The sequence below is a fragment of the Sinohyriopsis cumingii genome, chromosome 13 (assembly GCF_028554795.1).
Source record: "Sinohyriopsis cumingii isolate HCF-2022 chromosome 13, ASM2855479v2, whole genome shotgun sequence".
Lineage (NCBI taxonomy): Eukaryota > Metazoa > Mollusca > Bivalvia > Unionida > Unionidae > Sinohyriopsis > Sinohyriopsis cumingii.
Genome location: NC_142973.1, coordinates 27,673,948 through 27,701,265, shown reverse-complemented (window position 1 = coordinate 27,701,265; position 27,318 = coordinate 27,673,948). Strand labels below are relative to the sequence as shown.

Below are 27,318 nucleotides of genomic sequence, written 5' to 3'. Positions count from 1 at the left end.
ATCTTGAATTGTTATCAGGATATTGAAACATAACCCGCTAGTGGTGTTTATCATCTATGATTTATGTGGTAGCTTACAAGAGACTGATACATACTGGCTTTATGGCAAATTAATTACATGGATACAAAAGTGTTTTCAAATCATTGAGTTGTATCAGTACATAACCATTACAAAATCACTTTCATTTCCTATAAAAGCTTTCATTATTGTTGATTTAGCTCAGTAGGCAAGTCCGTTAGCATATTTCTGTATCTATCCTGTCTGTCTGTCTATCTGTCTGTCTGTCTATCCTTCATTCTTTCTTTCTTTCTTTCTTTCTTTCTTTGCTGTACTACGTATCTAGGCATTTTGTTTTCCATTTTGTTTTCCATCTATCAATTCAGACCCTTCATTTTTTCTTGTCTACATATCTATTGACATGTACTAATAGACATATCTTTTATAACTTTAATTCTTGGCATAATTTTGTAATTTGCAAATAAATAATAAAAAGAGACAAAATTATCCATTTTATTTCAAAAATGAATATAACATAAGTTCAAAAAACATCCCATATTATATTTTACCTTATTTTTTTAACTTTCATTGTGATAGTGTCATATTTTGGGGCAAGCTCAGATTTCCCAAGGGCAAGTTAAATTTTCTGGTCAGCTTGTGTGCCTGGGTCATGCTGACTTTATTAAACTTGTCCAGACCTGATACTGAATGATTATAAACCAAAAACTTAAACCAAGTGAAATTTATTATGTAATTAATTTAACATCAAAACAAATTCACCCAGTGTAATGGGATTCATGATTATACCTATATTGTTGTTGTTTCTGTTGTTTTGGGGTTAAATCAGCAACCCAAGAGAAGCTACTGGCAGCTTTCTCACATATCCATATTTGCTGAGACTGAGACTCGAACCAGAGCAGACAGAGGTGAGATGGCAGCAATCAGTAAAGGTAAGCATTTTAGACCATGCAGCCACCTGGGGCCCTATAGACCTATGTTCAATCTGGGATCATGTTAGACTGTGGTGCTTTATAGTGAGGGAACACTATATTTCTTTTTGAGGGTTTTCATACAATGAAATTGTTCTTATTTCAGATTGAGATGGAGAATGACAAGAAAGAGCGTTATACATTCCCCTGTAACAGATGGCTAGCTGAAGGTGAAGATGATGGCAGCTGTGTCAGGGAGTTGCCAGCCTCTGGACCAGGCATCAAGAAGCCTTTACCAGGTATCTAGTTAATATGTGCCTATAAAATACTGTTTAATGAACATTTTCATAAAGGTAAAGTAGCATTTTAGATATTCCCCCTTGTCCATATTTGGTTCTTGTAATCATGCTGGAAAGAAAAAGAAAAAACTTATGTTTCAGCATGATCAGTGTTACTCTTGTTCATCTGACCATCAGTCTGACAGCTTCTGTCATTTGGAATATCATCCTTTGTATCCTTTGACTTAACTTGTAGTTCTTAACTGTTTCACAGTGATTAACATTTTTCATCATATAAGTAGTCCTTTGGTTTATCTATGGTCAGATGTAAATATTTTTTTGTGTGTTAATTACTGTTAATGTCTTTTCTCCCCGTTCTTTACATTATTTATGTTTGTGTCCTTTGTAGTTAAATTTGAGAGGTTATTGTACCTATCTAAGGAATCAGTGCTTCTTTGTATTTTATCACAAATTAGTAACCAGTGGTAGCCACGCTCAAAGAATTTTTTTTTTCAGGCACAGGAAAATGGCAAGTGGCTTTTAAAAAATTCACTTGCCCCAATCCAAAATCCATCTGTCCAATAGGGCCATGTTTCTTTTTGCCATTATTTTGACATCTCACATTATTGTACTTTAAGAAAATTTATGTACAGTTTTGATTTGATTTCATTTGATTGACATCAGTGCTTTCTTCAGGTCCTGATGTAAACCAGTACTCAGTAATTTCATTTTTTGAATGCTGCAAAAATGTCCATTTTTTTGTGATCCAGGTTGAAAACAAAATTAATTTTGTTAGAGAGGCATTGGTCATTTCTTATGACAATCAGTAACATCAGTATCTTCAAGCTTTGTAAGTAGTTCATGTCATAGTATTATGGATATGTCACAGTGACAGAGTACACTAACTCCATATATCAAGAGAACCAGTGGCTACCAACTTTACCAACTATATAGATTACAAAACAATGTAATTATCTCAGGTGGAAAGCATTGTACAGAATTGGAAGCTTTTATAAATCATTGATCCCCTAGCTTAGCTTAAAAGTGTCAACTACATAAATGTGTCATGGCCATCATGGACACCAGCTCGAGCATAGCACACGTCAGATGTAAGAGGGTACTCATACCCCTTCTCTTTGCTTGGAAGTCTGTAACTTCCTGCTTTGGGCAGTCTTTGAAGAGATCACTGTCTGAGTCCAACACATTCTGGGTAAGAAAAATATTCTGGTGGAGAGCCTGTCCAGACAGGATCTGGTGGTTTTCACAGAATGGTCCCTTCATCAGTCAGTAGCAGAGATGCTTTTATAACTGTGGGGGAAGCCAGTCACGGATGTGTTTGCTGTGAGGCTGAACAACAAGCTCCCTCTTTATGTCTCACAAATTTTATGTCTATGCCTTCCCATCTTTCAGAATAATCCCTGAAATGTTTTATAGAATCAGGAGTTCATAATCCTGCTTCACCTTGATAGCTCCCCTGTGGCCCCAATAGTCCTGGTTCAACAACTTCCTTGATCTGCAGGTAGCTGAGCCCAGGGAATTAGTGCCAAGGAGTGACCTGCTGTCACAGCAGAGGGTCCTTCCTGCACAACAATCTTCAGATTCTCCACATTCATGCCTAACTCCTGTTAAATGATCTATCTGCCAATAAATTTTTCAGCTAGGATGCCACCCGTATTACTCAGGCTAGAAGACCATCAACTTACAAGGTTTGCAATGTCAAGTAAAAAAATTCTTTAATTGATGCAGTAGGAAACATATCGATCTTGTCTGTCCCCCTTAAACTACAGCTGCAGATTTGTTTTCTTTTTCTTTTTTTAAAAAGAAAAAGGCTTCAGCATCCACAGTTAAGTGTTATTGGGCAGACCTAAAGAGTATTCTTAAGTTTTCTTTGGGCTTGTCATCTGGTCAGCCTGGTGTCAGGATAATGCGACTGGATGGGACATCATGCTACATGTCTGCCGCATGATGCCCCAGTGCTAGACATCACTATAAACTGCCACACTGCAGACATTGTAGCAATATGACTAAAAATTTTTTTAAAGCTATGTTAAAATCCAAATCACACACAGACACACACACACACATCTTTCTATTTCTTTGGGCTCAACCAGTGGGTCAGACCATCTTTCAGAACTGATAGGTACTTTGAGCTTCAGAGACCAGTCTCTTTCTTGTTAATGCTTAGGTGGCACCGTTAATATTTTTTGGGCGGTTATCTAAACCTCCTGATGAAACTTGAGTGAACATTCCTTCGAAAATCTTAGAGGTAAAATAGTTTTTATTCCCTTCCTAGTGTCAGTGAGAAGGAGTTCAATTCATGCCTTCTTTGTGGAAGAGGGTTGTTAATGGTTCAGTTGTAACTGATACAGTTTTTCTTCTTTGCCACCATTATTTTCTTGCCAAGAAATCAACTTAAGTATATGTCAGTGTGGACTTGTAGGTGCATTTACTCATCTAAAATATTAAATTTTGTTCTTAATTTTATATTAATATAGTTTACCCAAAGTCTATTTGGTCCTGATTATTGAATCTCTGTACCTTAACTATCATCAGGAAACTTCCTAATGAAAATTATTGATTTCTATGGACTTTTGCAATGGTGGTCAGGTACTAAACTGTATCAAGAATAGAACACATCAGGTCTAATCATCAAATTATTGGGTAGTATACTTTTTTTTTCAACATGTGTAGCTATCATTGTGACATCATAACTCATGACATTTAATCCAGTTTGTAGTGGATCACACCTTCAGATTGATCTTGTCCAAAAATGACCTTGTACCTTAACATTAAGTTTTACTGTATGTATTTCTCAGGGGGTGTAAAAATAATTACCTTACAAAGGAATTACTATATAGATCCATATAAGGTGAAAAATTGACATTTAAAGATGTGTGTTATCAAACTCTTATACTCTCCCTTTGGAAACCCCAGTTCCATTTGAAATTAGTTTTAGTCATATCTGTGCTGGGATGATGAAGATAAGCTCCATTGCCCAGTGAGTACTTTATGACTCTACTTTGCTAAGTCAGAAGGAAAAGAAAGAGTCAACACTATCTTTTTCTCACTCTAAAAGGCATCTTTGATGTTTGGATTGTTTTGAATATCAAAAAATATTATCAGTCTCTCGATGAGAGAGATCTTTCATGAGAATCCAAGCCCCTGAGCTTATGGCTATTGCTGCATCTTGGGCCTTTCCTAATCGTTTTCTGGATATGTAATGAAAGCTATCATCTGGTGGTCTCACTCAACCTTCTCTTCATTCTACCTTCAATCAATGTCATACTAGAGTAAAAGCATTTATGCATCAGGTCCAGTTGTTTTTTTTTAACAAGATCTCAGTTGAGCACAGAGCTGACAAGAAAGGGTATGTTAACTTGACAGCTTTTTTTGTTGACCTTCATCCTCCCAGCTGGCTGGCAAATTGAGCAATGTAATGATAACAGGTAATCTGTCACTATATAATGTATTGGGAGAGAGATAAAGATATTTACTTTAGACATTATGTATTTTCTCAGTTGTAAATATTTTGTATCAATTAGTGATTAAAAAACAAAACAATGATTTTTCCTTTATTCTTTGTTTCAGTCGAGAAATATTTGGTACAGGTGTACACAGGGAAGAAATTCAAGGCTGGTACAAATGCTAATGTTTACATCAACATATTTGGAGAAAGGGGAGACACTGGAATTAGGTACCTCACTAGATCCAAGACAAATAAGGACAAATTTGAATCTGGAAAGGTAAGATAAGATAAAAATTATTTTGAACAAATATTATTAAGGAGATTCAATTCAATTGACTGAGGAATAAAGATGGTTCATAGGGACAAATGTTTATAGATCTGTCATACTTTTGTTCTTAATGTTGAGCAAGGTCAGTTTTTAATTGAGTTATTTATATTAATTGATTCTTTTGGTTTAAGATAAGAATATTTATTGTCTCCATAAATTTCTGAGTTTACATTCATTCATATAAACTTCAAAAACAAGATTGAACCATTTCACAGATATGAGAATTTTAAATATTATTCCAGTTGTCTGGATTTATTTTGTTTCCTTGTTCATTATAAATCAGCAATTTTCTATTTTTTTATTTCTCTTCTCAGTATTTTGTACCAATGGTATATAGATCACTGTGACCTACTTTATTATATCCCCATGTCATTATTGATGGGGTATATAAGAGTCCATTGTGTCCAGTCATCATTCCATCTATCACAGTTTGTGAGCACAACTAGTTTTTGATGGATTACAATGACATTTGGTAAATATTATCCAATAATGCACATATGGACAAATCACTTTCATCTGACAATTTTTGTTAAGAGTTACTGCCCTTTTTGTATTGCTGGTAATGCTGTGTCCAATAGAATCTTATTAATGCAATTAGCCCCACAGTTTTTGATGGATTGTACTGAAACTTGCTATATATTATGGCCATCATATAAAGATGTACATATCAACACGTCTCTGTGCAGAGTTGTTGCCCTTGTTTACTTAAATCTTGGTTTGTTGAATATGACAAAATATTGTGCATGAAACAGTTTTCACTGGATCACCATGAAACTTTGTATGTGTCATGGTTATCATTCTGAAGATGTTCATACATGTATTAAGAAATCATTATGCTCTGTAATATTTGCTTGAGTTTTTGTTTTATTGTCTTGCAGCAGAATGCAATTTAAGACAGACTCATGTGAACATGTTGTTTTTAAGTAACTTTGTGGAGAACTATTAAATTTGTACATGGTATGGTCATCATCTAACGGTAAACATATTGCCAAATCTTTGAGCTTCAGTTATTTTTTGAAGCGGTATTACCCATTTTCATTTTCGAGTGGATGTAATATATAGCTAAACTTTGTCAGTGTAACTACTCTTGCAGTTGTCAGTGAATTGCTATAAAACTAAGTACATATTACAGTTAACATCAGAAGATATGCCTTTTTACCAGTCAAGGTACTCACGTTATTTTTGAGAGTTATGCACTTATTTGACTCTAGATTTATCTCCATCCTGTGGTAAGGGTAGAGATATGTATATGTAGGGGGTTTAATGGTACATTTGAACAATCCTAGCTACAGTGTGACCCTGCTATAGTATGCTTCGTTATAACACAGTCGTGGTTTGGCTCCCGAAATTTCATATGGATGTATTTTTTTCATACACAAAAAAAATTATTTCTTAAAAGTACAAAAAAACATACAAAGTTTATTATTATTTTTGGGAAGATATCGCATATGAATAATACAAGACAATTGTGGCATTGCACGAAAAAATATTTTTCTCTTTGTAAAAGTACGAAAAATAACGTGTAAAAAGTTTATTCAGGGATCACACAGGGCTTCGCCAATGTCATAAATTGTGATTTTTTTCTTATTGGCAGCAAAATATACTGTCTGGCCGATTTTTTTTATTGGTGACATTGTTGTTCTGTTTAAACTTGTATATACAACCATTGGTTTGAAGTGGAGAAATTCAAAGGCCCTATGAAAGGAAGACAAAAACTTGATGTAAAAATGCACTGAAATTTATCTATTGTTACATGAACAAATTCTTTGTTGATATTAACAAACCGTCTTAACAGTGCTTTGTTATATCATAATTCGCTTATCTTGACATCTAGCATGAGTAGTGTATGTTGTGAGATATCTGTTTTTTTATTTATTTTTTTTCTTCTGACATTTCTGGTAGTGGAGATCAACTAGACAAGTCATTAGCTCATAAACTATCTTTCATAGGATTTTTGGCTGCTCGCTAGTAATTAATATATTTACATAGACTGACATTTGTGTGTGGATGGTAAGTAAAATTCCTCTTCTTTTCACTCAGAATTAAATCCTTCAGAACACTCACATTTTCTGTAGTAATCCCTGTCATCAGACCAGAACACCTGCGTGTCTATTGTCCTTTGACCCTTTTTTAAATTTCTGATGCATGCATGGAAGGCAGAATCACTCCACTACCACAAATGTAAAAAAAAAAAAAAAAAACAAGCAAAAACAACCCAAAACAAGATATTAGATGTTGGCCTATTCAGTAGGCAGGGAGGAACAGTAACTACAATTGACCAAATGACGGCAATTCCTTTTTAAAAATGTATCCAGCTAAAATAGTTTGCTGAAATTTCAAAGAAAACAGATTACCTTTGAAGAACCAGATGTTATGAAAACGTGCTTAGCAAATGGGAAAAAAATCAGTCTAATCATGCAGTATAATTTTTTGATGTTGCCACCACAAATAAGAAATGGGCATTTGTTTGGTTCTCCAAAGCTGTCTTTTAGCGGTGACTTCAATAACGCATGCACCCTTCATCAAAGAAAGCTGACTGCAGTCTTCAATTAAAACAAAGAACCTGTCTTCATAGGAAGTCTGTGCCAAACTTAAATAATAGCAGTGGAATCTGATGGATTGTTTCATTTTCCAAAGTGACTGGAACATGTTTACTGTGCCATGAAAGTTTACTTTTTGCAGGAAAAAAGTTAATGCTTATGAACGCTACCAATGTTAGCTTAAAACGCAAACTAATTGTTACTGACTTGGGGCATACTGAAAGCAAATGTGCTTCATCATTTGTTATGTAACTGTGCTATTTTTTCCCACTGAATTCAAACCTGTTTGACCTATGACAAAATTAATGAATATTTTAAAGCTGTGTGTATACATATTTTCGATGGAATCACTTGTATTGTGGATTCAATGTATATGATGAGATTTGCAGGTGAGTGCATGGTGTTGATACTCTATTCATACAATACATTAGGCATGTATATATAAACAGTATACAAGTATATGTACCAATGCGTGGTTCTCTGAATAAAGTAAAATATATATGCCTTCTCTGGTTTCACTACAGGTGTATTTCTCATTTAATATGCATCAATTTAAGATGGTAACTGTGCTAATGAAGCACATATTTGTGCGCCTGCATTTATTACGTAAACCTCGCCCCCCCAAAAAAATTTTGGGGCGAAAATGCATCATTTTCTTCAGCTAACTGACCTGGTTGCTTATAACAAGGTTTGGTCTATAACACAGTCAGGGTCTATGGTTCCCAACTACCATGTTATAGCAGGGTCACACTGTATATAGTTCTCACTAATTTTAGGTATCCCAGAAAGGTGCACTGAATAAAGAGATGGGCAGAAAGGTGTGTGTTATTTGGATTTTTAATGTAGCTTTAACAGTTTTATTCATATCGCTTCATTGTCTGCATTGTGGCAGCTTATAGTGATGTCTAGCACTGGGGCATCATGCTGCAGACATTTAGCATCATGTCTCATCCAGTCACATTATCCAGACAACAGGCCAACCAGTCCTAACACTATCGAACCTCTTAGAGCTGAGCGCCAAGCGAGGCAGCTGCTAGTACTATTTTTATGTCTTTGACATCAGCCAGGGTTCATATCTGTGACCTCCTGCATCCGAGGCAGGTGCTCTAAGACAGGCAGAAAGAGTGAAATCCTTAAAATGCAGTCTGACATTTTTTTCTAAAAGCTGCACTTTTTAAAAAGTTTAAAACCTTCTCAGCTGATATATCATGTAATGCATTCCAGGGCGTAAAGGACATCCCCATTAGTCACCTCTTACAATATGCAGGGAATAATTTAGGCCTCGTCTACATCCCTGAGCCTGCTGGAGGAAGAATGCAGGAGATGAGGGAGTATCTTTATGTGTGCAAATTGCTCACCATTCCTGTAATTTAACTATTTTGATCTTACTCAGGTATCACCACCATCATCATTGAGTATTGCAAAACCCATCTTCCCTTTCAGATGGATGAATTTGAGATTGAGGCAGTGTCACTGCTGAAGCTGAAGAAGATAAGAATTGGCCATGATGGGAAGGGAGTTGGAGCAGGTTGGTTCCTGGGAAAGGTTGTTGTCAAACAGATGGGGCACCCAGAGTATGACACAGAATTTACATGCAACAGGTATGTGGATCTACAGAAAAGAATTATTGCGTGTGATTTATTTCTGTTAAGTATCCTAATCTGTTTTAGTCTTGTCTACAGTATCATAGCAGTTCATAGGTATTACTTTTCCAAAAGTGATAACAGTGTTAATGATGGCAGCATCAACAATATTAAATAATTTAAAAAGTTATTTAACATACATCATAGCACTGTTTGCAGCCAAGACATTGCAATCAGCTGATCCCACCATCTTTGAGTTTGTCCTTCATAGGTTTGTATCCAAAGTGATGAAAAACAACAAACACATGGTCTCTTTATCTGTCATGGATCTTCTGTTCTGTGTTTCTCCACCACTATCATGTGATTTCAAGAGACTGTTCTAAATCTAATTTTCAGTGCTGAAATTAAGCTGTTTCGGAGAATAGAATTGAATGAAGGTGGCTTATGATACCATATTTGGTTTTCTAGTACCTTTTACCATCAGCAAGCAAGTACCAATAGAAGCTATGTTCAATATGTTAAATACTTTCAATACAAATGTTTGTCTACTTGAACTAAATTTATTCCATTTTTAGCTTACCTGGTCAAAGGCTGTGTGAGTTTATGGTATGGTATTACATTGGCCACAGAATCCTGCTTGTCTTTATATCTGACTATATGCAATTCATTTCGTTTCCTTAACTTTTGTTGCAAAGTTGGTGATGACTTCTGGTAGTAACACCTTTACACTTTATTTAAGAAGTAATAGACTCAAACTTTGAGGACTTGACCAGAATTGAATAAGGCAGATTGGGAAATATTTCAGTCTCTGTAAATCTAATCTGACAGCTGCATACATGCACAGAACAGTCAGTTTAGGACAAATCTGGAGATTTGTAAAATTTAGTCAGGAGTTTTGACTTCAAAAGAGGTTGGATTTTCAATGAGAATGAAAGTTTTCATTGTGGTACATGTCTTTGACTTTCTTAACCCAAAGATGACCCAGAGATTGGGTCACTATATGAGTAGTTTTTGTCATTTTGTATGAGTACTGTTGTGTGATTTCCAAGTCAGGGAACATTATTTTGACTAGATCTGAAAAAGGAACAATCAGAAAAAGGAGACTATGTCCAGCTATAAAGGTGCATACCAGTGCACAAAACATCCAATAGCCTGATGCCTAGTGCCACTCTAAATCAGATTGGGCCCCGCTGTTTCTAAGCAAGGTGCCCATTGGGCTTGTAAAAAAAAAATTAATTTGCATTTAAAGCTTCAGTTACACTGATGAAATGTGCAATTTTATTTTCAAACTTTTGAAAGACTTGTAAATTATTAATATTTATTTCTATGTTTGCCCCTTACCTATAGAAAGCTGTAAACTTCCAGTACAAAGCAAAGCTTGTGACCCATGAATAGGGAATGGATTGACTGGATTATCTATAATTAGTGTATGCCAAAAATATTGTTGTACAGTTCAAATATACTGCTTTTTAAATTTAACAGAACTTTTCAAAATTGAAAAAAGAAACAAAAAAGAAAGAAAAACATTTTCATGCATTCATTCCATGCATTTACAACAGCAGTGTGAACCAGTCAACAGAGAACCAAAACTATTACATCAGCCCTTGCAACTGGTGCAGTGATACATGGCTGAGTAATCAAACTAAGGCTATCATGTATACACAACAAGCTGTTAATTGATTACCTTATTGTTTTAATCTGGAAAATTGAGGTCAAATATGAGATGTTTTCTGAGGTGTTATAAGTAATAAATTGATCATAGGTGGTCCATGATGGTTTTTGAGTCTTTGAATAAAAGTCACCTGTCTTTTGCAGAGGTGAGATATAAAGGAAAGACTGATAAATAAAATGGTTTCATAAAAAACACTTGAGAAAGTGACACAACACTAGTTAAACATATTAAGAGGGTCCTATGAACAACATCACAAGTGTAAACAGAAGCTGTATAAAGCAAGACATACTTAAGATGCTAATGAACATCAGCACTGCTCATTATTGAGTAAGGAGGACCTTGATAGAGCAGTTTGACAATGGTTGACATCAGTACCTGGAGGAAAACATTGCGTTAAGTGATATATTTTGAAATCTGAATAAACGCAAAAGTCAGTTTAATATAATTATGTTTCTTCCTGTTCATATTTAAAGTACATCAGTTGCCATGTTGTGTGACAAATAATAGTTTTAAAAGAAGGGCCTTTTGGGCACATGGAATTTGAGTCAGAGCTTGTGAAATATGAGTCCAGGCATGTGATTTTTTTTGAAAGTCATCAGCCCTGGGCTTGCATCTGAGAAAATTTTTCTTTGAGCACTGCCAACAGTGCCTCAGCATGCATGTCTTTGATACAGATTCTGCAAACATGGATTTCAATGACGGCATATTTATTGTTGCATTTAAATATGACGCTAACTCATTTGCCACAAAAAAATGTAGACAGCACATTTTACCATTCAACCCTAACTGTAGTTCAGTGGTGTATGGATCAGCTCAAATATAATTTTACAGATGCTTGATCCGATGCCTAATCATGGACTTAAACTCTGTCTGGGAGCATTTATAACTTCCCCTTCAGAAAGTCCCTCATACAAAAAGAAGCAGCAAAACTTAGTCTAGCCAATACTGCAAAATTGTCCACTCCCTAGTCCAGCTTGGTTATTACAAAAAAGGGCTCTATCAGTCCTCTCATTTTCAGAATAAGTTCAATAAAATCAAAGCCTCCTATTGTGGCCATGTATCCTTATATGTAGATGGTTCAAAAGATGGATAAAAGGTTGCGGTTACTGTTGCAGCATTTCATGATACCATCTTAACTGGTTACCAGATTAAATTTTCAGCTTTACAGCATAAATTAAAGTCATACTTATATCTTTGAACTACATCAAAACCTACCAAGAAACAAATTTCAACATCTTTTCAGATTCCCTTTCAACACTGAACGCCTTGCAGAACTTTAGATTTGAAAACACATTAATATATCAGATTTAAACAGCAGCTTATCTGCTTATAAAATCTGGAAAAAATATTCTGTATTGTTGGCTACCTTGTCGTGTTCTTATTAATGGTAGTAAAAGAGAAGGTAAAGTGGCCAAAGTTGCCCTTCAATCACCCATTTATGACTGGAAGATTTCATATGGTCACTTCAAATATTGTATAAATTGGCATGTTCTGTATGCTTTGCAGAATACTTTGAGTGAAAACTCCACAAATGTGCCTGAGAACATCGGACCCATCTTTGGAGTGTGGTATCCCTCATATATAATAATCACCCAGATGAAGTGGAATGATCCACTTATGCATTGGACGCACATGAGCTATACATAGTTTATGACGGGTGAATCTCAAATAAAAGTTGTCCATTGCCCTCCATTATGTTGATATGTGTCATTTTCGTAAATGTTGCTCATAGCACAGTGCTTGAAAAATCTACATGTTTGCTTATGCTGTAAATGATGGGTAGGTAAAGACCATAGTGTCTTTTTAACAAACGAATAAAACTATGTGCAGATTATTGTTTCCATTCTGCACAAAAAAGTGAGTATTAAAAAGACTTGTCAAGGCCAGTAGTCAGTAAGGAATCTGGGAATGGACAACAAAGTTTTTCTTGTATATTCTAATCGAGATTTTTAGCATCAGTCCAAAAACTTCCAAGTTGGTTGATTACTTTGATTAGGGAAATAGATCTCTAACAATTACAAGGCATCAAATAATTGGCCATGCAGCTAGTGTACAAAGCTATTTTGTATGAATATTTACAAGAACAGATTTAAAAATTCATTCATAGAAAGTTGTTTATTTTGCACTTATTTTAATTTCTTATTAAAGATGGCTAGCAACAGATGAAGATGATGGTTTAATTGAAAGGGAGATAACTGCTTCTGGTTCACAAATGCTTACAAGTAAGTTCAACATATCATTTTGTTTAGTAAACCTTTGTCATTTATTAAAAATTGTTCTATCTCTTGCAAAACCATCACATTTTGCACCTTCTTTCTGAAATTTAATGTATCGGTGACACTTGATTTACACCATAGATGCATTCCTAAGGTTATGGTATAAAAGATGGCATAAATCAAAGTAATTTTCCCATAAGGTTATGGTATAAAAGATGGCATAAATCAAAGTAATTTTCCCATAGGGTGCTTGTAAATTAAGGAAGTTCTTGGGCAAATCATACTTCTAAGCTTTCAAGTAATGATTATTTATGCCTAATTTTCAAACAAATTAATACATATAATATGTAAGTGAGCTGTGTGCAAGTCACAGCACATGGTGCAAGCAACAGCATAAAAATGAGCCAAGTGGTGCAAATTCATTGTAAATAGCATAAAAAATAAAAGCGCATAAATTGAATTGGTGTAAAGCGAGTGTCACCTGTATTGATGCAACTTATACTACACCATTCTACTACTATATTCAAAATGTACTTCATAATATGCTAAATTAGCATGCCATAACATTTGTTTAATCAGGATGTTATAATCTCCCATTGCCTTCATTTTCTTCTATCCCTTTAATATTAAAATCATTCATACCTCTAGTTAAATCTATCCTTTTGATGTAGTTCTATATTCATTCTTTTTGCTTTCTAATAATAATGAATTTAGTCTAAAATACCACACTATTTTGACTTTTGCTACTCTAATGATCTTCCAAGCTGTCCTCAGTTTTTTTCTGAGCACACTGCATTCCACTCCTTTTACCTGTCAGCATTTCATGAAAAGTTTAGTGTTTGATCAATGACTAGGGAGTCATCAACAAATAAACAAGTGAATAAGTCGAACCACAGTTATATGAAAGATGTCAGTTATTAGTGTAATTAGCATTTTGTCATGGTACACAATACAAAGATCAGTGATTTTTAGATTTTTAACTCTGCCGATTATAGACCAGAAGAGCATATGGTTTGGTCTGTTGTCCATTGTTCATCTGTCCATTAGCACAAATTTGTTATCGCTACTCCTTCTAAACTACTTAGATTATTGCCATGAAACTGTACACACACATTTATCCCATGGTCTATTTGGTCGTAAAAGAAAATGGTATTGCTTGGACATCCAATATGGCCACCATAGCAGTCATCTTGAAAATTTTGTTATCACTGCATCTTCTGCTTGGTTGGTCATATCAACATGGTGGTTTTTTCACTAAAAGACTTCTTATGATGTCTAGTTGGTCCTAAATGAAAATGGTGCAAAAGTGACATCCAATATGGCCACCATGGCAGCCATCTTGAAAATCATATTATCACTACATTTCCTAAGTGGCTGGTCATATCTACAACGGATTTTCACTAAGAGACTTCTGATTGTATCTAGTTGGTCCTAAATAAATATGGTGCCAATGTGACATAATGTGGCCACCATGACAGCCATCTTGAAAATCTTGGTATCCATCTTGAAAATCTTAATCACTACTCCTCCTGGATGGTGCCAATCTGACATTGCATATGGCTACCACACAGTAGTCATTTTGAAAATCCTATTGCTACTCTTCCTGAATGGATGATCATGTCAACATGAGGTTTCCTATGATGTGTATTTGGTCTTAAATAAAAAATGGTACTGATCTAGTGTCCAATATGGCCACCACAGCAGCCATCTTGAAAATATTTCTTGCTACTCTGGAACAGAGATTCATATCTTGAAAATATTGTTATCTCTACTCCTTCCAGATTGAAGGCTATATCAGCAATGGGTTTTAACCAGTAGCTTATTATGATATCTAATTGGTCCTAAATGAAAATGGTGCCAATCACACATCCAATATGGCTGCCATGATGACAGTCATACAAATCTTTTGGTCTCAACTTATCCTGAATGGATGAGGATTATGACATGGGGTTTTCATCACAATACTTTTAATTATTTTTTATTTCTCTTAAATGAAAATGTTGCCAAGTTACATGCAGTATATTTACCAAGGCAGCTAATTTGAAGAAAAAAATTTATCACTGAAGACTATCATAGATGGTTTCATCACTCAGCAGTTAAAGGAAGAAAGAGTTTCATCTTGAATTCCTGGAAATGATTTTCACCCAATAGAGCATCAGTATATGAAAATTTCCCATTTTGTAACCTTTCTTTGCAGCAATCAACGAGTGCATTTAAAATATTCTCCCCATTATGCTCTCATATTTGTTAGATTTATTATGCTTTTTTATTCTTCTCATATTTAGATTTTGATGTCAATTCTTTATATTATTAGCCTCTGAGAGTAAGTTCTCTTTTATCTTAATATTTAAATTGCTTATTCTCACCCTCAAATGCTCTTATGTTCCCATTCTATTGTATTGTGCAGATATTTAATTTTTGTTGCTGCATGCATGGCACTGATTATGTGAAAATGTGCATGTAACCAGTGGAAGTTAGATTTATTTGCAGACTGTATGTAATTAATATTGAGAAAAATATATATAATTTAGGAAATCGGTAAAATGTTCAGTTTTCAATTCGTATTACTGCAAATTCATTATAGTTGATGGGTTACCACTTTTATGGTTGTCATTGGCAAGCTTGACATGAATTTAAAGTTGTAACAAAATATGAACCATGTAGTTATTTCTCACAACCTGATATGTGATGGTAAAATATCACTTGTTTTTTATTTTAATACCAACTGTATTTATATCTTTATAGCACTAAGAAATATGTCTTGATTTGTTTATGAAAGATGAGGTACAATGGAAATTGAATGATTGTGATTTAATTGGCATCAATAATTGCATAAACGTGAAAACCCCATTCTAGCTATAGTAATAAAGGCAGAAACTCTAAAACTTTATGCAGTCCAATGAAATTTGAAAACATCTGAAAAATGTGACAGCAATGAAGTTCAAGAAAATTAAATGTCAATCACATTTTGCACCTTTTCTGAAAACACATATCCATGAATAACATTATTTCCTATTTATTCATGAAAGGTCCAAAATAATATATTGGTCATCAGAGGACTGTATTCTCTACTGTTAGACACTTTTTTGCATATTGGATAGACATATTGACTTGAAAGCAATAACTGTCTTATTGAAACATTAATTGTTTCATCAAAAAAAATTAATATTTTCATTACTTATTTTATTCTGTTTATCACAATTACTATTCCATTGAGCAAACAGAACATAGAGTACTTTGTTATTGCTAAATATATTTCATATATATATATATATATATATATATATATATATATATATATATATATATATATATATATATATATATATATATATATATATATATAACCAGTTACTGAATAAACATTTGTCAGATTAATCTATCTTTGTCAAAACGTATTTTAATTACATCCATCAGTAGTGACACTATCAGGTGTGGAGATATTTGCCTGTGAATGAATTGGTTTAAGGAATAAGTTTCCTCCATGTTCATTTCACCTGGGCTGTAACTTGCAATCACATTGCACCTTATCCATTCCTTTAAATGAGACAGCAGCCTCTCCCCTCAGTATGCTATGAAAACAGTGCTAGTGCCTTACCTGGGCTGTAACTTGAAATCATATTGCACCTTATCCATTCCTTTAAATGAGACAGCAGCCTCTCCCCTCAGTATGCTGTGAAAACAGTGCTAGAGCCTTCTGATCTGATTTGGGTGCAGTGAGTCAAGTACAGAGTTCACATGGAATCCGATTCCTATCATCAAACTACTCCTTAGAATCTAGCAGGTTCATAGCAAAAGATTTCACTTCAAATCTCCCACACTTTTACCACTGAGTGAGTGACATTATGATAGGAAAGTGAAACTTGATTTCAGCATTACAGTTTACATATAGAAAAGATATGAACTTTATTTCAAGAAAGCTTGCTTTGCTGTCCATGTTTTTGTTTTAGTGCCTAATCCCCAATTGTAAAGAGCTTTATGTTTTGATTGTGGTGTTTAAGAAGAATGAAAAACCTATTTGAAATCTTAATTATAGCAGTGTAATTAAGTTTGTTTGCTTGCAGATACATGCAAAACGATGTCAGCATCTTTAATTGCTTTGCAATGAATAACTTTTTTGAGCCTAATTACTGCTGTAGAAATGTTGGTATAATCTTTTATAGATATATACCATATATAGTCGCTTATGAGTCATGTGAAACTGTAAACAACAAAGATCCTAATCTGCTGTAGCATAATGTGCCTGCAGATCAGGTTCTGTTTTTTTTGTTCTACTGATTACTGCTAAGAAACTGCACAGACCCAGATCTGCTGATGTATTATGCGATGGCAGATCTGAGGTTTGTGCAATTTGCAGTTGGACTTGTCTTGTAAGTAAGTATATATGGTATATAAATGACAAATACACAAAATTAAATACTCACAGATATGTGTTTTTTGCTACCAAAACATTAATTTCAATTTTGATACATGCAGACTTAATTGCTCAGAATCATCTTTTGATAAATTGTAGAATTTAAGTTGAATAATTTTTACTGAATTATTGGTCACATGATGACTGCAATAACTATGCACATTATGAAGAACTATGTCAAATATGGTCAAGGCTAATTATTATACAATGTCTTAATTGTTAATAAAACTTTATGTTAGACCATGCGATTTGATTTTTGCATCCAGTTTTGGATATCGTTAATGTTTTATTTTATATCTCTGATTATCCATGTAATGCATTCATTTGTCAAAAAAGAAAATGGCCTATATACAGCCATTTCATCTTCTAAAAAAATAAAACTGAAATGCCAAGAAAAACCCATGCTCATGCACAAGTTCCTTTATCCTGGACACTAGTTACTTAATTTATAACATAATTACCATGATGTCTATCATTTTTTGATGCACCAATGTTTCATACACCATCACTCCATAGAAATTATTATTAGTTTTTGTCATCTAATTTCTTAAAATTGTTCAGGTTTGAGGTGCCTAAGAAATCATTAATAAATCTTTTATTTATACTTATTGGTATACCAATTACGGACAATCTGGTACTTTGCCAGATTTGTGATAACATCTAATTCCCGCAGGAGAAAAGCAGCTTGAATCAAGAGAAGAAGAGAGTCCATATATTCTGGCATTGTACTAAATGTTGATCACATTGCTTATTTAATTACCCTGTATTATAATTTAGTATCTTACACCTTGTGTTCAAAACAAGGGTATGTCTGGACATCACTTTTCCATCAGCAATTCCGACATCAGCATTAAGATTCTGTATTAAAATGTTGTGTTAAGATTTTTACAAGTCTGAAACATACACAGTAATACATACATGCTTTGTTCCAAATCATAGAAAGAGCAGGGTCATGATAGTATTGGGAAACATTGAGGATCCTCAGGATGAGACATATTCTTACACCATATCAAAACAGTCCTTTCCCTCAACTTGGAACACAAGATGTATATGGTTTTGTATTTATTACATACCCCTCTTATATAATTTTGAACAAAATTATTTTTTAGCTCTTAGAAACCAAACCCAATGGGAATTTATGGAAATACAAGCCAGACAAATGAATTAAAGGTATTGATGCATGAACTGATTAGTTCTAGACTGGGTGTGTGATTCAGTAATACAGATTGAACATCCTTATCAAACACTAGATCCAAGATGTAAGGTTAAATAGGTTTGTAATAAATACAGGTTATAAGTACAGTAACTTCATCTGTTTTCTTGTATTGTGTCAACGGACATTGGATCTTATGATACCCAAAGGGTCAAGCATGATCCGAGGTTGTTCAGCTTTCAGATGAGATATGATATAAGCATCCAGATCAAGTTACCTTACTGTTAATGAATTTATTACATACCCTAAATTATTTCATAATAAATACAGACGTTTTTATGTTGATCTTCTTTTTACTTGATTCCATCCATATATTCACATTGTACATAGCATCTGAATCTAGCATAACTGCAGTAGTCCTTTCATGCAACTGTTGTTAGGTGACATCATCCATAACAACAATGAATTTAAATTTTTATCAAATGCACATCTGATACAAAGTTTCAGATCAACCTTGGGAAAATAACCTTTGTCATGAATTGTATAATGATATTATGTAATGAAGTGAAATATATGTACCTTTTTGCAGGTGAGGCACCCTTTTCCACACAACCCTCATGCTTGATACAATTCAACACCTTCATATGGGCTGGAGCATGCATAACAGCATCTTCTCAAAAACTTTAAACAATTTTCTCCTCAGGCTTGTTATAGCATGCAAAAATATAGGAGATTTCTTAAATCATTGATTTGAATCCACATAATAATGTGAATCCATTCTTCTTTGTGGAGGTAACAGTTTATCATGGATTTCATGGTTGCAACAAGCTATCGATTTAAAGACCCACTGAATAGTAATTTTACTGTGGAAGCAATGGGCTACTTCACAAAATTTGTGAATTTAAATGCCAACCAAAAGATAATATTTTGTAAAACCATGAAAATTTATACCTACAAAAGTAAATGAATTTTCAGTATGCCTACCAGAATGATTTATTCTGAACAATTGTATATTAATAATTATAATGAGAAGCAGACAGTATATACCATAGCATTTTCTTTGTCCAGCCATTATTCCATCTCTCTGTGTGTGTAGGGGGGCTCTAAGTCCTATATTGCTAAGTCTCTAATTTCTATATTACTTTAACCTACTGACATTAAAACTTGCACTGTGCAGCTTTTGATGTACAAGTGTCTTGCTTCAGGACTAGGTCACTGTTACTTACTTCCTGGATTTATTAAAAATTTATTTTAAAAGTTGTGTCCCGGTGTCTAACTCCAATATCTGTTCACCTTATTGCTACAAAACTTACCTTGAGGATGCATCTTTAGGTGAATGTATGCTGTGCACCAAAACTAGGTTATTGTGACATGACTTCTTGGATATGAAAAAATTGCTTAAAAATTGTGTCCATCCTTCTGTCAGAGCTGCAACTTTTATTCCACTGTTACATCTGTTGACATCACACATGTACCTTGTGTGTATATATTGTGCACCAAAACTGGATCATAGGGACCAACTTTTCAGGATGTTAGGAAATAAAACATTTCTGCATTTATGTCTGGGATCAGATTTCAGTTCTTTTGGACCAACTGTTACAAAACTTTTCAGGATGTTAGGAAATAAAACATTTCTGCATTTATGTCTGGGATCAGATTTCAATTCCTTTGGACCAACTGCTACAAAACTTACATTTATGGTCATTTTAGAGTAAAAATATTTCATAAATCAAAACTGAATCACTATAATCATTTCCCACTGCCAAGGTTAACCCTTAAAATTAACCCAAGGCAACAGTCTTTCAAATCTAGTGTAAGAAATAGTGATTTTTCAAATATTTATTGGAGCATGATAGAAGAATGAGTATTTTTGCATGCTTGCTTTTTCACGCTTATATGTCCTTGTTTTGGACATTAAATAACCATACAAATGCAACTTTAGTATTGTTATAATTGTAATTTCATGTTAAATTGATTTTTATGATTAAGTGCATGCCATGGTTCCTTTGCTGAGAGGAATTTTTATACACTGTGACAGATTTAGTATCATTGCGTTGAGTCCAGTTTAATGGAAATGGGGACATAGCAGTCAGTTTTCTGGCAGTGACTTTGATTGTGGTGGCAGGATCAACAGGTTTAGGCTCTGTTTAAAGATTTTCTTTTGCATATACTTGCTATACCTCTTGACAGATTCTTATCATACTTGGTATATATAATTATGAACCTAAAACAATCTATTATGTTATATGTTCTTACCCCATTGCCCTTGGGATCAAGGTCACATTTATAGAAAATTTGCATGAAGGTATTGGATAAAGTTTTTTCATAAGGTTATATTTAATAAGCCCATTCAAGTGGATGGATTTTTATTTTCATACCTGAGTGAATTATATATGAAGTATAGACAATTTGTTTTCACAATATGCTCACTCAACCTTTTGACTTTGGAACCAAGATTCCTCAGCAATGCTCAGATTGTTGGTTTGGCATGAAGGTCTTAGCCGTCTTGTTACAACCAGTTGTTCACTACCTTTGATAAGTTATTTATGACAACACTGATGTTGATTAGGGTAGATGTGGTAGCTGTGACGATGATAATGATGATAATGTTCATGACAATTATTGTATTAATTATAATTGTCTTCATAATTGTCAACAGCATTATCTTAAGAAACAGAACAACATTATAATTAGTGTTGTAATCTTGATTGTTAATGTCAGTATGGTCTTTAATTATAAACATTTCAAATTGATATTAACTTCAAAACTTAAGGATTTGTTACTTACAGATGTCTTTTAGTACTGAATTCTCACAGTATTTAACAAGTTATGATGATAAGTTGAATATTATAATTCAGTGTTTGTTACTTACCCAGATTTTTGTTTTTTTTTTGTTAGTTTTTTTGTGTAAATTTCAATGAGTTAATTAGTCATAACATGTGGTATATTCTTCTTTCTCTAATACAGATACCTCTTACCGCATACACGTCAAAACGGGTGATGTTCGTGGTGCTGGGACTGATGCCAATGTGTATATAATTATCTTTGGTACAAAGGGTGATACTGGTACCAAGCAGTTGAAGGATTCATCAACCTACATCAACAAATTTGAAAAAGGAAAAGAGGACATCTTCACTGTTGAGGCAGCTGACATTGGTCAGGTAAATGCATGGCAATTAAATAATTTGTGACCTCTGCCTTTCTGTGAAAAGCTGGGGACATGGTATTTGCATCTCTATCTGTTCATGTTGCCATTGATTCATCCATCAATCACACTTGTTAATGTGCAACTTTTATGCCATTTGAGTTAAACTGATGAAACTTGGTACACTTACATATCATTGATAGAGGGTATATTCTGTTTGACAGGTAAAGTCTAAGCTTCATAGTCAAAGTCAAAGGTCAACGTTTGCAACTTTTTTCTGTTTCTACCCTTTACCTCTCTTGTTTTTTTTTTGCAATAGAGGTATGAACAGTTATATATCTTGACTAGAAAGAATTTTTATGATCACATTCAGGGTCATTATTTCAAGGTCACGGCCACAGATAAAAGTATTTACATTTTGTGAAGCCTACATTTGTGTTTTTGCTAAAAAACTCAATAGCTTTTTGAGACAGAAGAATGAAACTTACCAATAGTTATGTATCTTTTCTTCAAGGTTGTTAATTCAGGGTTTAGGTCACAGATCAAAGTATTGATTTTCTGTTGAGCCCATGTTAGTGGAAAGTGAGATACAACAGTTATTATTCTGCTGGCAGTGTTGGTTTGTTATGATTTGATTAAAGTTTTTTATTTGCATATATTTCCTAAACCACATGACATATTCTTGTAATACTGGTTGGCATGAATCATTATGACCCTAAGACAATTAATTTTCTGACAGTCAAGCTCACCCCTTTCGCCTTGGGATCTAGAGAATGGTCTTAGAAAATTTACTTTAATGTTTTGTAAAATCAATTGATAGATTTTATTTTCATGCTTGAGATGAATCATTATGAATTTAAGACAATTTTGTGACATGCTTTGGTTGCCCTTTTGACCTTGGTGATTGATAATGTGGGTTATGGTTTTGGTCAGTCTCATTTTTGTCTGTTTATATTTTCTAAACCCCTTTATGGATTTTTTTATAATTCTGATGAATCATTCTGAAGCTAAGATAGTTCAGTTAACTGCATACTCAACCTTCTCACTTTTGTTTATGTCAGTCACTTTGCACCAATACTTCGATCATGGACTTGACATCTAGGTTCAGGTCACCTTCTTTTTCTGCAGCTTTACAATTCTGAAGCCCTTTCAGATACTACCATGAAAGGGTTTACTTATATATACATTTCCACAACGAAGTTGAGTATCATATGTGGGGCTATTATTTTAAAGTACAGGTTAAAGGTCTTCAGCAGATGAGCAGGGATATAAAGCACTGAATTTGTTTGCTACATAATGGAATGAAATGTTTCTGTTGAAATTTCCTTATATAGTAGGGTGTTCACTTAAGTAAATAAAGTTGGCACAATGGTATTTATTATTAAAGTTTAAGTCTACATACGTAATCGAGCAAGTTGCAGCAGCTTTGATGCATGCAACTTTTAATGATCTAGGTTACCCACTATCAAATTTATAACAGTGTAGTTTCTTACTCATCTGGTTGAAGGCTTAGTGAACACATGCAATGGCCCTACATCTGTTGTTCTCTAATCATGTGTCATGCTTCATGCACTTGCTTGTTACCACTTTTGAGACTGTATTTATGATTGAAGTTTGATCATAGATGGTATACAAGTTTATATCATCAGGATCTCAGATTTCTTATTATAAAAAATGTCTGCCATTCTTAGTGAGACCAGATGAGCTATATCATGGTCACTGGGCCTCTTGATATAATATTTTCTACTTTGCATTCAGGGTTTATGCTAGACATGGCAAACATTGTCATGTTTTCCTCTGTATTTTAGATTAATAGGATCAAAATTGGACATGATGGTTCCAAGCCAGGATCTGGATGGTTTTTGGATGAGGTGAAAATCGTTGTGCCATCCCGAGGTGAACAATACATGTTTGCCTGTCATCGTTGGCTTGACACCAAAGAGGAAGATGGACAGATTGAAGTTGAATTGGAGGTTTCAGTGAAAGACAAGATAGAGAAAAGTAAGTCCATGTATATATATATATTAAAACCTATCACAAGTAGCCCCTCTTGAGAAAAGGCAAAACTGGTCACTGCACACAGGTGACCACTTAGATACGTTCACCTTTTAAAATTGGTTTTTGAACAAGTACCATGTGCAGAATATTTTTATTATTATTATTATTATTATTATTATTATTTTATGTACACTCTACAACAAAATTATAATTATGAGTATATGTTGTTCTCTTGCAGATTTATGTTCCACACAAAATGACTGTATCCTACTGATTTTAATCTATCCCATAAATGACATCATCACCAACTTAAAAATATACACCAATCTTTGTTTGTTCATATTTAGAACAATATCTGTGTTAGTTAGTTGCTCAACTCACCAGGATCATAACACAGTAGGATTATGCAATAAGCCTGTGATGAACATAAAAGAAGTTTTATATGGCTATTCATTTTGACCCATGAACCAAAACTTCACCTGCCTTTACAGACACATTTTGAATATTGAATGAAACCTGACCATAGTGAAATGTGATGTAACTCATATCTCTTCACAAAGATGAACATTTTTCTTCAGAGATTGCTTTAATTCACAAGATTTCTGACTACGCCTGTCACATTAGCATTTCTGCTGTGATAATACAACTACTTCTCCCACCATCCAGAAAACGAATTGCTATGACACTCTACCCTAATGATAAAAACTACCTCATTTTCAAATTGAACATACTGAAATGTTTGAGTTACACTGTCAACATGACTAGAGTTATGAATACAAGCTAGATAAGAAATGTTTGCACATTGATTCACATTATATTTCTTCATGAAGCAAAAATTCAGTTTGCATAGTCTAACAGTCAGTGTAGACATGCTCTAGGGACTGCTTAAAGCAGGCAGAAACCATTGTTTGGTCAGGAAACACCTGCCTGCTGTCCATGGAAGGCAGGTGACCATTACATACAGGAGCCATTGTGAACAGGTGACACTGAGTAAAGGTGATACGCAGGATAGGTTTGACTGTATATGTATATAAAATTATTTCTCTGACTCAGTGCTTTCTTTATTTCCCAGTTTCCAAACTTTTAAATACATAATACTTAAAAGTTGTCTAATTAAGTTAAAAATACTACTGGTCCTGGACCAATGCATGGATTGTGTGGACCTGGGTAGTGTTGGATCCTACTAGTCCCAAACCATTAAGTCAGAAATAAAATTGTCAAGCCCTGTTGGTTGTATTTGTATTCTATTATAATGAAGATAACCATGCCATAGCTCCAGGAATATTTAGCGCTGATGATGTATAGCAAAAATCCACAAATTCTTTGTGTATAGCATACTTTATATCTGTTGATGTTTTCAAACATTTAAAATCTGAAAACTGATACGTAGAAAACTTGCTCTAAACTGGAGGGAGACAGAAATATAAAAACTGACAACAGATGAAAGAATTATGAAAAAATTCCAGAAGACTAAATTTCACTTAGTCGTGTTCATGTAAATGATAATGTTTGTTTCCAGCAATTCCATATGAGATTACAGTATGGACAGGCGATGTGAGAGGAGGAGGAACTGATGCTAATGTTTTTATCCAGTTGTATGGAGAAGATGGCAAGACTGAGGAATGCTTCCTTAGAAACAAAACTGACAATTTTGAACAAGGACATGAGGATAAATTCAAAGTAATGAAAGATTTGTTTAATTTTATGTTTGAGAAAAAGAGGATGATACTGATGTAATTCATGAGAGAAAGAGGATGATAATAATGTAATTAATAATATTCTGACACACCTGTGAATGTTGCATGTTTTCTGATTGGTCATATATAAAACTATGTAGCGTTAAAATGCACATTATAGGTCAGAAATGTTTATCCTGTTGTGGTATTATTGGCCACTTGATGATGTAATGCCCCTATCCACCCCAGAATTTTAAATTGTTTTCAAATTTGAGTAACAGTTGATGTTAAAGGTGGTTTTGTTGCCGTGAATATCTTCTACCAATTTTCTTGACACAATGCCAGTAGAACTCAATTTATGACAGTAAAATTACCATTACATTCTCAAATCTTCAGATGCAAGACTGTTCAGCATTATCAGATCTTTGCAAATATAGTGACCACAGTTTGTTCACATCATAACATTCTTTAATGTTTCATGGGCCAAGTGAACTTTTAGTATGTCCAGTCACCACTTCAGTGGCCAAAATGGTTAGAGTTACCACCTCAGATGCAGGAGGTCACAGGTTTGAACCCCGGCTAAGTCATAACTAAAACTTATAAAATGGTTCTAACAGCTGTATCGCTTGGCAATCAGCATTAAGGGGGTAATGTTAGGACTGGTCAGCCTGGTGTCAGGATAATGTGACTGGGTGGGACATAATGCTACATGTCTGCAGCATGATGCCCCATGCTAGACATCTCTATAAACTGCCATACTGCAGACATCATAGTGATATGACTGAAAAATTGTTAAATCTATGATAAAAATCCAAATCACACACAGGATGTTGAGTCATCAGCAATTGCTTGTTACCTGTCTGGTCCATATTTCTAATCTGATTTTGATAAGAATGGGAATATGTACTTATATCATCAAGATCTCACATATACTGAGTGAGAACTTGCATATTCTTGAACTGATCTTGCATCTGATTGGCTGAGCTTGTTACCATGTTTGAGACCATATTTTTAATCTGATTTTGATCAGATTTGAAGTGTGGGCATATTTCATCAAGATCTTGGGTGATTTCATTAATAAGCAAGATTTATGAATATTTATGAAGTGATCTTGCATATGATTAGCTGAATATTTTGTGGGGCACTCTACAGATATGAACTTCTGAGAGAGTTGCAGGTGTAAGGTGAAGTTGTTTATATTTGCAACATGCACAATGGAGACATTGTTGGTATACCAGCATGCTACTTTCATATTCATGTACTGTGGCTGAAATATCTTTGAATACTGTACTTGTGGAAATTGTTCATGATCTAAGCACACAGCTAACTAAAATGGCTGCTTCCTTGTGCTAAAAGAATGAATCTGAATTAGTCTAAAGTAAACTATCTTTAGTAGTGTTTAAAATAGGGAAAAGGAACTTTGCCAGACTACCAGCTTCTAAAAGTTCAATGAATGAATTACCAAATATATAAAATGTGGAGAAAAAAAATTATCAGCTCTTTTTTTGTACAATTTACCTCACAAGTCCAGGTTTTTTCAAAAGGTGTACTTCTGAAGAAAGGCCAAGCTGTATATTCTGTAACCCATATTACACACATCAATCATACACCAAAATAAAGGGAATTAAAAGTTCTTTGAACAATACCTAAGGTATAGAAGGTCTTTTTTAAAAAGCCAGAATAACCAGTGAAGAAAACCAGGGAAATTCTTATTCTTTAAAAAAGTTAACCCTATGCACAATACAGAATTGTAGGGCACCACCTTTACCACTCTGGAAGCCATATTTCTGATCCAGTTATTATCAGACTTGGAATATATGCTGATATGATCAAGGTTTCAGATGAATTTCTTAATGATAAGTTTAAATGAGGTGATAATGGTTGTCATTGTCTGAGTTAGCTTCCACAATAGAGACTGCATTT

At 34.1% G+C, this 27,318-nt stretch overlaps 1 protein-coding gene across 2 annotated transcripts in view; it reads left to right on the top strand.

Annotated features, from left to right (window-relative positions):
- The window catches only part of LOC149785097 (lipoxygenase homology domain-containing protein 1-like), a 225,905-nt gene that overhangs the window by 105,559 nt on the left and 93,028 nt on the right, over positions 1-27,318 (top strand). For both annotated transcript variants that reach the window (XM_089978857.1, XM_089978855.1), the window contains exons 16-22: positions 1,093-1,225; positions 4,793-4,947; positions 8,982-9,139; positions 12,942-13,015; positions 21,544-21,737; positions 23,530-23,722; positions 25,239-25,399. In XM_089978857.1, coding sequence (XP_089834983.1) covers positions 1,093-1,225; positions 4,793-4,947; positions 8,982-9,139; positions 12,942-13,015; positions 21,544-21,737; positions 23,530-23,722; positions 25,239-25,399 — 1,068 coding nt within the window. The remainder of the gene's footprint in view (positions 1-1,092; positions 1,226-4,792; positions 4,948-8,981; positions 9,140-12,941; positions 13,016-21,543; positions 21,738-23,529; positions 23,723-25,238; positions 25,400-27,318) is intronic.